Source organism: Grammomys surdaster, unplaced genomic scaffold (assembly GCF_004785775.1).
Source record: "Grammomys surdaster isolate TR1022 unplaced genomic scaffold, NIH_TR_1.0 225, whole genome shotgun sequence".
Lineage (NCBI taxonomy): Eukaryota > Metazoa > Chordata > Mammalia > Rodentia > Muridae > Grammomys > Grammomys surdaster.
This window is the reverse complement of record NW_021604670.1, coordinates 8,082,665-8,097,958: the sequence shown is the minus strand read 5'-3', so window position 1 is coordinate 8,097,958 and position 15,294 is coordinate 8,082,665. Positions and strand designations below refer to the sequence as shown.

At 44.7% G+C, this 15,294-nt stretch overlaps 1 protein-coding gene across 1 annotated transcript; it reads right to left on the bottom strand.

Annotated features, from left to right (window-relative positions):
- Positions 1 to 1,417: 1,417 nt before the first annotated feature.
- Positions 1,418 to 4,420, bottom strand: Rps6 (ribosomal protein S6). The gene is made up of 6 exons (XM_028773323.1): positions 4,356 to 4,420; positions 3,724 to 3,855; positions 3,144 to 3,354; positions 2,845 to 2,991; positions 1,653 to 1,810; positions 1,418 to 1,550 (listed from the first exon to the last, which is right to left on the bottom strand). Exons 1-6 carry the CDS (start codon positions 4,359 to 4,361, stop codon positions 1,455 to 1,457), a joined length of 750 nt encoding a protein of 249 aa, XP_028629156.1. The 5' UTR covers positions 4,362 to 4,420; the 3' UTR covers positions 1,418 to 1,454.
- Positions 4,421 to 15,294: the final 10,874 nt, after the last annotated feature.

Sequence of the window (15,294 nt, the reverse complement as noted above, 5' to 3'; positions counted from 1 at the left end):
GCCTGAGAACATGTAGAAGCAGCAACTGCTGGGCAAACAGATCAAGTTTAAAGTCACACACTAAATACTACAGACTTACAGGTTTAGGAGTTGTGATATTCACAGCCAGAATTAGAATGTATTTGAACATTGACAAGTGTTATGCTGCACTTCTTAATACTGGTTTCAGTGGATCAGTTAAATCATGGCATGTGATGTAGAGCAGAATAACTGAGAGCTACCAATGGCAGTGATCCAACGTACCTGGAATATTTTACCAACAAAGGTTTTGAGTACAGGTGATTTGTATTGTAAAACCTATGCACTAAAACAAGAGGTGGCTTTGTTCTGTGTCCTTTTTCTTTTGGTAATACCTGTGAATAGCACCCTAACACCCAAGTATTAACTCTTCTGCCAGAAAAAAATTCTTAAATTATTAGAATTCCAAAGCTGGGTGGTGGTGGCACACGCCTTTAATCCCAGCACTTGGGAGGCAGAGGCAGGCTGATTTGAGCTCAAGGCCAGCCTGGTCTACAGAGTGAGTCCCCGGGACAGCCAGGACTACACAGAGAAACCCTGTCTCGAAAAACCAAAAAAAAAAAAAAAAAAAAAAAAAAAAAATAGAATTCCTAAACCTGTCAGGCAATTTTAGATAGAACACACCTTTAATCCCAGTACTTGGGAGGCAGAGACAGTAGCAGTGCGTGTGGTCTACAGTGAATTCCACAGATAGTGAAAGACAAAGAAAACCTATCTTGAATCCCCCACCCCAAACAAAATCATGAACAGGTCCTTGGAAGGGTATCTCCCATTTTACTGTTTGCAGAACACCTATGATCAACAATATAGTCATGGGTAACAAAAACAAGATGGAGAAAATAACCTTTGCTACACAGGTTCTAACTTGTGATACACAACCCAAACTTCCTGCGCCTAAGTAGGTGTATACAATAATCTTTGGCAGTGACCAGGAAGACCATGATTGAGGCCTAGATTTAGTCCCTACCACTACTATTCACCAAGAATGCAACCAAATAGGCCACTGCCACTGTAGAAATGATGGTACATTACAGGGCAGGGAGGGTGGGAGTGCATGGGGGATACCTTCTGGAACAGATTTTTTTTTTTTTTGATTTTTCAAGACAGGGTTTCTCTGTGTAGCCCTGGCTATCCTGGAACTCATTCTGTAGACCAGGCTGGCCTTGAACTCAGAAATCCGCCTGCCTCCCAAGTGCTGGGATTAAAGGCGTGTGCCACCACTGCATGGCTGCCATCCTACTTTTTAATGGTCTCCAAATGTACCTTGGGGTAGAGGCTAGATACATGTAATTTGAAAAGAATCACTTTCCCCTATTCTGTCCTATATATGTATTCCTTTTCCTATGACTCATTTCTTTCACTTATCTAGTTATACTATTAATAAAAGCCAATGAAAGAGTAAAGGTCTGATGATTTATTTGTTACTCTTAAAAGACTTATTTTTGACTGGACTCAGACTTAGAAGTAGAAGCTCTCAGTGAGGACAGCCTACGTCTCTTGGCAATCTGTTCTTGGCGCTTTTCTTTGGCTTCCTAAACAAAACCAAAAAAACACAGTTAAGGATTTACCTTGGTAAAAGATGCAAATCCAATGGCATTCTTGCTTTTTTTTTTTTTTTACCACCACTGTCTTACCTTCATTCTCTTGGCCAAAAGTTTAGCGTACTCTGCAGCCTCCTCCTTGTTTTTCTTAGTGCGTTGTTTCTTCAGAGCAATACGCCGGCGTTTGTGTTGCAGGACACGTGGAGTAACAAGACGCTGGATCTTGGGTGCTTTGGTCCTGGGCTTCTTACCTAAAAATCCAGATGAGTAATCACTTCTCAATATTTATGCTGGATGGATAGAAGCCTGGCATACCCTAGGCCCAATTCAATCCCCTCCATCCACTCAAGGTCAGTGCTGTCCTCAAAACATTTTTGTAAGTACTCTCGCCCTAGTCTGCATTCTTATAATCTCGCCATATTTTCAACTTCTCATTTGTGCTTGAATCCTATTTTCAGACAGACTCTGCCTATTAGAAATTTATGGTAGTTGGGCGGTGGTGGCGCATGCCTTTAATCTCAGCACTTGGGAGGCAGAGGCAGGCGGATTTCTTGAGTTCGAGGCCAGCCTGGTCTACAGAGTTCCAGGATATCCAGGGCTACACAGAGAAACCCTGTCTCGAAAAAAACAAACAAAAAAATTCCTTATGGATTTATACTCCTTCCTCCACATTACAGGCCTCTCTGGGAACAGAAACCTGCTGTCATCTCAGCTGATGGACCCCTGTAAAATAAGCTGGATAGCCAAGTCCTGTGGATCATTTTTAAGCCTCTTGTCAACTAAGTTACACATTTTCTCTAGTGCCACACTCTAATGCATGTCTAAGTCAATAGTCCTGAGTTAGTTGTATTTAATGTACAAGCTATGCTTCCTACAGAAACATTAACAATGTGTAACTGATGCTGTGGATCTTTATTAATGTTATCTAACAAATAGTAAGTATTTGTTCTTACTTTTCTCTTATAATCGGTAACTGTTTCTCCTGATTGTCACAATCTATGTCCCAGAGATGAAAAATATGAGAGCTATTCATCAGTAAATTAAAGTGTTTCTTCTGTAATGCAAAGCACCAACTTAGAACCTGGTCTCTCCAAAATCCTGTCTCCTGCAAGTTGTCCTTTGATTCCCCCACACATACACAAAGTGCTTTAAAGGTTTTTAAATGTATTAAAATGAGAATACTTTAATAATCTCAGAAGCTCTGTCACTCATAATCCCAAAGCCATAAACATAACTATCTGCTAAACCACACTTTAGGCAAGCGAAGCCCCCAAATCCCTGTTACCTTCTTTGTTTAAGGGCTTTCTGACAACATACTGGCGGACATCATCTTCTTTGGAGAGATTAAAAAGCTTTCGGATTCTACTAGCTCTTTTAGGTCCCAACCGACGAGGCACAGTGGTATCTGTCAGTCCAGGAATATCCTTCTCTCCTTAGAAAGAAAAATCAGAATAAAGATAGTAAATCTGTAGGAATAATATCACTTAGGAAACAAGTTCATTGGTCACCGCCCCACTATCTTGGAGGCAGATCTATTGCATTCCAGAACCAATTTCAACAAATAAATGTCAACAAAAGCCTCACCTTTCTTCACAATAACCAAGTTGAGAACACTCAGATTGGCGTCCACAATGCAGCCTCGAACAGACTTGCGCTTCCTCTCTCCAGTTCTCCTTGGTCTATAACAAGAATGGCCCTTACTCAACAGCAGGCGCACTCTGCCATGGGTCAAAACGCCTTGCTTCATGGGAAAGCCTTGCTTGTCATTCCCACCGCTGATCCGGACCACATAACCCTGCAGTGAGCATAAAATACTACGTTTACTAAGTTCAGTTCCAATCTACAACGTACAGGATCTTAACCTCTCGACACCCCACTAGGGAGAAAAACGGAGACGGACTTCAACCACTCACAATTTGTCACCGTTTCCAACTAAGGTCAACTAGCAATCTCTCCACTTGGACTTACACTAACCTCCCAGGTTTTACTAGAGGGTACATGAAGGGCTTTTTAAGACTCTGAATTACGACAAGCAAGAAGAAAGAAGCAACTCCCCTTGGCACATTTCCCAAAACCTGGTTCCAGTAATGAAAGCTAACCAAACCCAACAGCTCTTGGGCTCGCTGTTCAGAGTTGGGGTGGTGATGCCAGTGATAAACTCTACCTTCCATTCTTCACCAAGGGCATCAGCAGCTACTTCTGTGGCCATGCGCTTCTCATAGAAGGTGCGCAGCTTGCGTTCGTCATCGACTTCAATGAGTTTCTGACAGCCAGTGGCGGGAAAGGAGATATTCAGCTACGATTTTAAAAGCAAAGGAAAACCTTAGGAACCTACACGAGGTCAACAGTTTGGTCGCATAACGTTTTGAGGCAGCTCCCATACACAGCCGAGAGTCCGAGACTCGGATCCTAACGCCCTGCAGAGTACCACATCCACGGGACGTCTTCCAAGAGCTCTGTAGAATGCTACGAGGACGCCCGAGCGACCCTCACGATCTCGGATAGCAGAGTGGCGAGGGGGTCACGAGCTGCGGGACAGCTGGCTGCAAGCGGGGCTTCAGGCCCGCATGTGCCCCTGCGGGCAACTGGGCGCCGCCATTGCGCCACGTCCGCGGGGGCAGCGCTAAAATCGCTCGCCATCCGCCCTCCCAGAGGGGGCCAAGGCCCCAAGAGCGAGCTCCCTCCTGCCTCAGACCCTTCTCCGTTTAGTGCGGGATCTGTGAAAGCATGGGGTTGAGGCAGTGCCGCGTTCTCGGGCTCGAATTGCCTCACTCAACCCCAGCCAGGGACTCCTACCTTCATCTTGACACAGCCGACCGCCTAGGAGACGTCACGAAAAAGAGGCCCGACTTCCGCTTAGCCCAGGTCACATAGCGCTCTAAGTTCTCGCGAGAATAGCCTGAGCAAGGAGCCGGCGGAAGTGAGTTTGAAGGGGCGGTACTTCCGGGAGTGGGATTAACTATACTGAGAGGCTGCTTTGTAGCGAGATAGTGTTTTAACTTCCTTCACCTTGCCGGTGACGGGGGGGGGGTGGGGGGAGGGGGGGGGTCCGTCGTTTATCACGGGGATTAGCTGCTTTTTAGCTAATTTTTCCCGTGTCCGACCAGACTGGTCCACTAAGGAGCCGGATCTCCGTTTCCGACCCTGTTTTCTAGTAGTACCTAAACGGAAAAGCACGACCAGAGTTGTCGCCCGGCCTGGCCCGTCCATATCTACAGAACATTTGCAGCTCAGGATCTTGTCCTGGTCCCAACGATTGACAGCAAGAAACCCTGAAAGCCAGGCTTCGTTCTGCATCGATCAGAGTGACTCCTGTGGTCGCCGGACCGCAGAAGCCAAGCAGTCAGTCACGTTTACCCAGCACAGACAAATATCGGCTGCCTCAGAGTCTTGAGCTTTTCTCCTTTCTCTTTTCTTCTGCCAAAATGTTCTCTTTTGTGAGTGGGGTGGGGGGGGTGACAACTCAGCTTGGAGATTGAACGTAGAGTCTCATCACTGAGCGTCACTATCAGCTTCAGCTCTTTTTCAAAACACAAATTAACACCATTTCCGTGCTTGTTTACTGCAGTTACATACTGTTCTGTTCAAACTCATTTTTTTTTATTCATTTTATTATTATTTTTTGTATAACCCTGGCGGTCCTGAAACTCCCTGTGTACATCATACTGATCTACTCACCACTGTCACCAATTTCTGTCTCTAAAATTTTGATTTAAGCCCAGCATGCGATGGAATCAAATGGTGGTTGTCTTTTTCTAACTATTTTCCGTTGAGTGTAGTCTTCAAGGTTTATATTTTGCTGTTTGATGGTTTGATGAGATTTTCTTCCTTTGAAAGGCAGTGTGTGTCTGTGTGTGTACACTAATTTTTTTGTTGTTGTTGAACATTCATGTTGCTTCATACAGTATCCTTGGGAGTGTGGATGTCTGCCTGGAGCCCTCAGATATCAGAAGGTGTCTGATTCCTTTGACCTGGAGTTACAGATGGTTGTCAGCTGCCATGAAGGTTCTGGGAATTAAGTACTGGTCCTCTGGAAGAGCAGCTTCTAGTCTTAACCACTGAGATGTCTCTCCAGACCCTGTTACCTATTTTTAAATTTTAGAGTGTTAGACCTGCCATTGGTGGTGCCTGCCTCTAACCCTGATGCTATGGAAACAGAGACAGGACGATTGCCACAAGTTCTTGCCAGCTTGGTCTATATAGTAAATTTCAGGGTAGGCAGAACTACATAGTGAGAGCCTGAATCAAGCAAACAGATGAGATTGGGGTTATAGAAGCTTGCATGTGATATGGAGGTATCTTCTGGAGGCAGGCTTTCACTTTTCAGCCCAGGCTGATGTCAAGCTCCATGGTGTTGCTGGGGATGACTCCTGATCCTCGAGCTTCTACCTCTCAAGTGCTGAGATTATCATAGGCCTGTGCCACCACTGGTTTGATCTTAAAGACTAATCCTTGGTTTTAATTATTTTAGTTCTTACATTAGGTCATTGGTCCACTTGGAGTTTTGTTTGTTTTTTAAACCAAGTCTTACTTTGTTGCCTAGTGTGGCCTCTTGGCCTCTGTACTTGAACAGCCCTCCTTTTCCAGCCTTCCAAGTGGCTGGAACTACAACACATGCCATTGAGACCTGCACAGTGCTCATCCTCATGTGTCTCCAGAAGTAGAGTCACCTCTTCCCCATGTCAGGATGCAGTTGTTCCAGCAACACATGTGATGGCAGCTCTCTTGCACACTTCACCTGTCCCTTTGGTCTGTATGTCTGCCCAGTGTCAGGTCACACTTTGTTTTGTTGGGGTTTTTTTGTTTTGTTTTTTTTTCGAGACAGGGGTTTTCTGTGTAGTCCTGGCTGTCCTGGAGCTCACTCTATAGACCAGGCTGGCCTTGAACTCTCGAACTCAGAAATCCACCTGCCTCTGCCTCCTAAGTGCTGGGATTAAAGGCGTGCGCCACCACCGCCCGGCTCAGGTCACACTTTGGATTACCCTAATTTTGTAAGATTCCTAGAATGGGACTTGTAATGCTAACACTCAAAAAGAGAGATGGGAGAGTTGTGAATGCCAGGCCAGTCTCCACAGCTTAGCCAGACCTCATCACCACAAACAAAACACACACAATTTTTTGCCTGGGAGTGTCTAGGGCACATAGGGAAACCCTGTCTTAAACAGATAAGCAAAGTGGTGCACACCTTTAATCTAGTATTCTGGAGGCAGAACTTGTGGCACACCTGTCCCACAGATCTTGGTTCCTAAATTCTATGACCTATTCAGAAAAACAAGCATTCTCTAGCAAATTTCACTGACTCCAGATCTTTGACAAGTAGACAACAAAGTAAATGTAGAATGTTTGTTCCAGAAAGAAAGTAATACCTCAAAGACTCATTGTGTGAGCAGGGTAAAGGAGTAAAGGTTTCTGACTCTGAATATGAAGAGAGCCATGCTACAATTCTAGAATGCATGCTGATCTATGCAAGAGCTGGCTTGAACTTTTAAAACTTAGTATGTCTTGGTATACATCTGCCATCATAGTAGCACGTAGATGAGGCAGGACGCTGAGGAGTGTAAGGTGAGCCTTAGCTACATAGCAAGTTTGAGGGCTTGTCTCTCAGTTTCTATGAATTGGTTTCATGGACAGCTGTGGATACTGAAGTCCAATGATGCCCCAGTTCCTTATGTAAAATAGCATGATACTGAGTACTGCACACATCCGACTTCCTGTGTACCACCTAATACAATATACATGCTATGTAAATAGTTGTTTATGCTACTTATGAAAAGTAATGACTATAAAAAGTCTCCAGATGTTCATTATATATGCAGGGTTTTTTTCTCAAATAGCAAGATTATTTGTATCTATATATGCTGATTCCATGGATACAGAGGATTACTGTACTGAGGGAAAGGAAACACCAGACAGGAAGGTGGTGCATGCCTGTACCTCAGGATTTGGGGGTGCTCCAGCAGGAGGATCAATAAGTAGTTCAAGGCCCACCTTAACCATAAAATGCATTGAGGCCATCCTGGACGAGCTGTGGATCAAACCAACCAGTCAGCCATATTGGGTTTGTGTTTCCAGTATTTGGGAAATTAAAAGAGGATCATGAGTTTGAAGCCAGCCTGGGCTATATAGTAAGTTCCAGAGTAGCCTGGGCTAACAAGTGAGACACTTTCTCAAACAAAACAATAGTAAAATACAGGAAGAGAAGTTGTAAGGGAAGAAACGGGTTCTAGTGTTTCAGAGAACTGTCTGCCTAATCTTGGAGAGAGAGAGAGAATCATTTTAAACACAAAAGGCAACTTAAAGGACAACCTCTACTTCTTTTCCCTTTTTTGTTTATCTATTTATTCATTTTACATTCAGATCAAAGCTTTCTTCCCTCCTCCCAGTCTCACCCTTACAAATCTCTCCCCCCATTGCACCCATCCCTTCTCAGAGAAGGTAACACACCCCTTGGGACACCAAGTCACAGCAGGACTAAGTGCATCCTCTCCCACTGAGGCCCAACCAGGCTGTCCACCTAGAGGAAGGGGATCCACATGAAGACCAAGCCGTGCATCTGTTACAAATAAGTAGGGGGTCTAGGTCCAGCTCCTGCATCCTCCTTGGTTAGCGGCCCAGGCTCTGTGAGCCCCCATGGGCCTAGGTTGTTATCCTTTTTTTAAAAATATTATTTATTTTTATCTGTATGAGTACACTGTGGCTGTCTTCAGAGACACCAGAAGAGTATGCATCAGATCCCATTACAGATGGTTGTGAGCCACCATGTGGTTGACTGGGAATTGAACTCAGGACCTCTGGAAGAGCAGTCAGTGTTCTTAACCACTGAGCCATCTCTCCAGCCCCGGTCTTCATGTATCCTTGACCCCTCCGGTTTGCTCAGCATTATCTCCAACTCTTCCACAAGACTCCCTGGGCTCTGCCTGATGTTTGGCTGTGGGTCCCTGCATCTGTTTCCATCCACTGCTGGATGAAGCCTTTCAGGAGACAGTTATGCTAGGTTCCCGTCTGCAAGCGTAGCAGAATATCACTAATAGTGTCAAGGAGTTGGCTGTCTCCCACGGGATGGGTCTTATGTTGGGATAGTCATTGGTTGACCCTTCCCTAATCTCCACTCCATCTTTTCCTTGCACATCTTGTAGGCAGGATAAATTTGGGGTTTACGTTTTTGTGGTTATATTGATGTCCCCCACCCTCCACTGAAAGTCCCACCTAGCTACTTGAGATAGACACTTCAGTCTCCATATCCCCAGGTGCTAGAAGTCTCTCATTACACCTGGAAATCACCAATTCAGCTAGGCTAGCTGACTAGTAAACTCCAGGGATCGACCTATCTCTGCCTCCCTGGAACTGCGATTACAAATGCATACTGCTCTACTCTGCTTCTTATGTAGATGCTGGGATCCAAGTTCAGGGCCATACTTGTGTGTTGCAGGATATTTGAGCACACTGAACCCCAAGATTGTGTTATTTACTGGAAAACCCCTAGAGAGTAAGAGGAAGGTCAGGCAAATGGATAGAGAAAAGCACAGGAAGTAGACGGCAGGGGCATTTAATTTGAAGGGATTTTGAGATGGCCATGGAGAAGGAGAGCATCCTTCTGAGACATCAGCTGAGGAGGAAGGTCAACTGGGTGCTTTCTCTGCCTCTCTGAGTTAGGAGGCTTTCACCTCAGCCTCTGGCTCCTAAGTCTTCATTGGTAGAATCAAACAATTGGGATTTTGTTGAAACCAACAACCTAATACACGCTAAACAAGTGTTCTACCACATGTATGCATACACCCCTGCCACACACACACACACCACACACACACACACATCTCTAGCACTTAAATTATTGAAAGAAGTTTACAGTCTCAAAAAACCAAAAAGAAAGAAAGAAAGAAAGAAAGAAAGAAAGAAAGAAAGAAAGAAAGAAAGAAGTTTACATACTTAAATTTCTATATATATAAATAGCCAAGTTATCCTTCAAAATGGAAAAAAAAAATCCTGAAAATTTCATTTCGAACTAAGGGAAATTTTCGGTGGTTCACATATCTCACAAGAGATTTTTTGAAAAATTTATTTTTATTTATGCATATGTGTATAAATCTGTGTGAGTATCATGTATCAACATGTGTGTGGGTACCCATGGAGGCCAGAAGAGGGTGTTGGATCTCCTGGAGCTAGCTAAAGTGCCAGGGAGTTGTGAGCCGTTTGATGTGGATGCTGGGAAGTGAACTTTGGTCCAGCAAGTGCTCTTAACTGCTGAGTCATCTTTCCAGCTCCCATAGCTACTTTGAAAAACATGTTCTATTATTTTCTGTGTGAGTGAACATGCAAGTGCCAATAGTGCATATGTCGAGGTCAGCGGACGTCTTGCGCAAGAGTTGAATCTCTTTCCATCATGTTGGTTCTGTGGATTGAATTCAGGTCATCAGGCTTGGTGGCACGTTCCCTTTCCTGCTGGCCTCTTTTAGAAGAGATTTGGGGGGAGAAGGGAAATATAGGCTCTTTCTGTGGCCCCGACTCTCCTGGACTCACTCTATAGATCAGGCCGGTCTTGAACTTAGATATGTGACTATCTCTACCTCCAGAGTGATAGGATTAAAGGCATGCACCACCATGTCTTGTTTACAAGTGATATTTGTTAGCATTTCTTCTAGGCTTTGCCCCACTGTTACCTGGCAATAGCCAGGTATGTCTGGCTCACTAAACGGGGGGCTGCTTGCTCCCTCCTCACTCTCTTCTCTTGCTCTTCTTGCTCTCTTCTCTTCTTCCCCCTTTGTCCTTTCTCTCCCCATTCCCCTCCCCTCTTCCTCTCTCTGCCTTTCTCTGCCTCTACTGCCTCCTCAACTCCCCTCCCCATGCCATAAATAAACTCTATTCTATACTATACCATGGTGTGGCTCAGGGGAAAGGGAAGCCTCAGCATGGGCCCCCAAAGGCACCCCCTCCCGGCTCCTCACCATACTGCACCTCAACCAAACATATCCCTGCATTTTTTTTAATCTTTTTTTTAAAGATTTATTTATTTTATTTATTTATTACATATGAATATATTGTAGCTGTCTTCAGACACACCAGAAGAGGGCATCAGATCTCATTACAGATGGTTGTGAGCCACCATGTGGATGCTGGGATTTGAACTCAGGACCTCTGGAAGTGCAGTCAGTGCTCTTAACCACTGAGCCATCTCTCCAGCCCTCTTTTTTTCTTTTTGTTTTTTGTTTTTGTTTTGTTTTTTCGAGACAGGGTTTCTCTGTGCAGCCCTGGCTGTCCTAGAACTCACTCTGTAGACCAGGCTGGCCTCAAACTCAGAAATCCACCTGCCTCTGCCTCCCAAGTGCTGGGATTAAAGGCATGCACCACCACCCCGGCTGTATTTATTATTTTCGATAGGTTTCTATGCATTCCAGGACAAACTGAAATTCATAAGCTTTGTGCTTTAGACTTTTTCTGTTCTGAAATGACAGGCCTGTGCCACATACCAGGCTAAAACCATTATGTATGTATGTATGTATGTATGTATGTATGTATGTACCGAAATGGGCTCACTTTGTAGAATAGGCTAGCTTTATATTCACAGAGATCAGCCTGTTGTTAAGAATAAGGGTATGACTGGGCAGTGGTGGCACACACCTTTAATCCCAGCACTTGGGAGCCAGAGGCAGGTGGATTTCTGAGTTCAAGGCCAGCCTGGTCTACAGAGTGAGTTCCAGGACAGCCAGAGCTACACAGAGAAACCCTGTCTCGAAAAAAAACAAAAAAGAGAAAAAAAAAAGAGAATAAAGGTGTGTACTAGCACACCCTGCTAAATACTCTTATTTTTAACAAAAACAAAACAAACAATAACAACAACAAAACAAAGAAAGAAGAAAGACCTGCAGCCAAGTGTGGTGGTACACGACTGTAGCCCCAGCACACAGAAGGTAGGGGCTGGAGGATAACTATGAGATCCGCCTCACCTATCATGCTTGCTAGCATGAGTAATGTCTCTGTGTGAATGGAAAAATTTCAGTAAGTCCATTTAGGGAACCACCAAATATTTCTAGATTGAAATTTCTTCAAATTTGCACACCTCAAGGAGCATCAAGTGTCCCTTAACTAGAGTATCATTCGTTCTCAAAGTTGAATTTGCTAGTGAGACTTACATCCATTGTTCTTGGTATGTAGTCTAGAACTTTCCGATGGACAGCTGACCACACCCATATATAGTGCCTGTATTTCAGTCCCATGCCTTTCAGGTCATAATGGCATGATGGGATAAAGGCAGCTGGGATGCTGAGCACTTAAGAGCAGCTGGGATGCTGAGCACTTAGTGTTTTGGCTCTTGTTTTTGGTTTGTTTTGATATAGGGTGTCTGTGTATCCCTGATAGGTCTGGAGCTCACTATGCAGACCCAGTTGGCTCTGAACTTACTGTTTTGGCAGAGGGCCCATGCTTGGTTGCTAGCACCCACATGGTGGCTCACAACCATCTAGTACAATTCCAGTTACAGAGGGTCTGACACTCTTTTCTGGTTTTCCAGGCTACTATGTGCATATGGTACACATAAAACTCATGCAAAACACACACACACACACACACACACACACACTCATAATTTATTTTTTTAAATCTTAAGGGCTGGAGAGACAGCTCTGTGATTAAGAGCACTGGCTGCCCTTCCAGAGAACTGGGATTCAATTCCTAGGACCCCCTTGGCAGTTCAAAACTGTCTCTGTAACTCTAGTTTCAGGGGATGCAACACCCTCACACAGAAATGCAAGCAAGCAAAATACCTTAAAAAAAAATTTTAAAAAGTAGCCTGAGCGTATTGGTCGTCTTTCCCACCGACTCTGAATCCCCAGTCTCACTCTCATGCCTCAAAATCTCAGGAGTAGGACTTTCTTCCATTTCTTTCTCTTTCTGTTTTTCTTACTCTCATGGTGGGGGGGAGGGGGGCGGGAAGAGATTGATTTTAGATACACACAGCGGTCAGATTATGAACAATAGTTTTCTCCTTTGGCCTTTGTGTTGGTTCTAGATATTAAGTCCAGGTTCTGGGCTTCTACTCCAAGCCTCACTTTTACCTGTGAATTATCTCTCCTGTGTACCCTGACCCAGTGAGGCAGCTCTTCAGTGTGCTCCCTCTCTTTCCTTTGTCTTTAGACAGCATCTCAATATATAGCCCTGTCTGGCATGGACCTTGCTGTGTAGACCATGCTGGCCTCAAACTCACAGAGATCCATTTACTTAAGGGATGTATCACTATGCCTGGCTACTTATTTACTCTTTCTCTTATTTATTTATTTATTTATTTATTTAATTTAGTTGTCGGGTTTTTTGTTTTGTTTTTTGTTTTTGTTTTGTTTTGTGACAGGGTCTCTCTATGTAGCCTTGACTGTCTTGGAACTCACTAAGTAGACCAGGCCGATTCGGCTTCTGCTTCCTGAGTGCAGGAATTAAAGGCGTGTACCAGTCAGTACCCCCACATCTTTCACCTGTAAAAGTACTTCTACTCAAGCTCTTTTCTTGGGGGCTCTAATTTGCTCCAAACTCTCCTATGCAAAAGGAACACCGCATATCTCTTTAGCTCCGACTCAGTATTCATGCCTTCCTTCTGGGCCGTGTAAAGGTCGCCTGCTCTTTGATAACACATTATCCTATCTGGATTTGTCCCTCTTCAGTGTCAATCCCACTTCTCCTTGGCACTTCCTGATCTTTGGCAGAGTGAGGAAACATGAAGTGGGTAGGCCACCTCCACATAGCTAGCTCCCAGAGGTAAGACAGACTGTCCTGATGGGCCAGTGTTATCTCTCTCACAATCCACCTTCAACGTTCCCCTGGACTGGAGGCTGTGACTAGTTCCTGACCTACCTAATTTGCCTGTGGCCACTGAATCATCTAGACCCACCAGGATGCTGATAGGAGCTTGTTTACTGGAGGTCCCCTGGGTCCAAACTTTTCCAGGAAGAGAGTGATTAAAATACTTTATGTCCTCAGATAGGGTAACCTTGGCTGCTCTGCTTGTGCTCTCTGAAGGAAAGATGAAAGATAATAACCGAAAGCTGTACAGAAACTGCCTTTGGCACTAACTTGAACTTCTGTTGGTCTTGAGTTATGTGATGCATTTGCTGATAATCTACAGAAGCCCTTTGTTTCTGAAAAACAGTGTAAACGTGTACCAAGTAAAGATCCCTATCCAAAGTACCTGCCACCTAGTTTCAACAGTTACCTATCTGGGTCAATGCCGGCCATTTGGACCTCCCAAACCAGACTGTCCCCTCCCCTATTATTGCAACACGAATCTCCCATGTTCTACTTTATCATAAATACTTCAGTCTATATCTCTAAATGAGCTTTTGGGTTTTGTCTGTCTTTGAGTTTGATCAGATTTAGCCTTAAATAAGGTCCCAGGGTTTATGAATTCAAAATTCTGTTACCTTTCAGAGCCCTGTGTCCATCTGTAGTGAATTCCCTCTCTCACCCCCAGGCAGCCACAGGCATGCTTTCTACTATAGCTTTATGTTTGACAGAATGCCATCAAAATGAAGCCATGGTAGCCTGCTATAAGCCCACCTTTAAGACATAACTGTGAAGGGCTAGACAGATGGCCCAGTGATAAAGAGCACCAGGTGCTCTTCCAGAGGTTTCGGGTTCAGTTCCCAACACTGGCATGGCAACTCACAACTGTTTGAACTCCAGTTACAGGAGATCCAACATTCTCACACAGACATACAGGCAGGCGAAACACCAATGCACATAAAATAAAAATCAATAACTAAAAAACATAACTGTGGAGCCGGGCACATATTTGGTTGCAGCAACAAGAGAAATAATTAAAACATGTGTTGAAAGCGTCCCAATAGCCGGGGAGTGGTGGTGCACGCCTTTAATCCCAGCACTTGGGAGGCAGAGGCAGGTGGATTTCTGAGTTTGAGGCCAGCCTGGTCTACAAAGTGAGTTCCAGGACAGCCAGGGCTATACAGAGAAACCCTGTCTCGAAAAAACAAACAAACAAAAACAAAACAAACAAAAACAAAACAAAAACAAAAAAGAAAAAGAAACCACCTCCTCCTACTCTCCCAAAAAGTGTTACAACGAAACCTATAACTTGTTCATGATCCCCTGGTGCCTGCCTCATGAGCTGTAGAATCACAGCGTGCACTACCATACCTTACTCCTTGCTTTCAATTTGAGTGTTTGGGAAATGCAAAGTGACATCCACTTAGAATATCAACACATTACAGACTGAAAACAAGAGAATTGTCATTAGTTCAAAGCCACCCTGGGGTCTATGAGACTCTATCTCAACATGTACAGCAACCAGACTAGTAGCAAGGTGTCTTTTTCCTCCTACTGGGTCTCACAGAGTAGCCCAGGCTGGCCTAGAACTTCCAGCAATCTACCTGCATCACTGTCTCATGCTGGGGTATAGTCCACGTGTATGAACGTGATGAACGTGGGGTATGAACCACCACGTGTATCTAGAAGTAGTCTTGATAGTTCAACAGCCACCGTGACTACCCGCCCCCCAATCCTCCCTGGGAGCTGGTTGCTGGGGTGTTTCGCCTCTTGCTTCTCAGCCTGGCCCACTACTCTCCACACTCATCTGCCTGCTCAGCAGTCAGGCAGGCCCTGCTGCCTCCCATGGTGCAGGCTCTGTAGATTTGTGAATGCCCAGGGAAATGCTGTCCTTCTTCCCCACTGCATCTCCAGGTTCTCCAAATCTCTCTAATCCCAGTGTGGTCTTAATCTCCTAGCCTGCCTTTTCGGT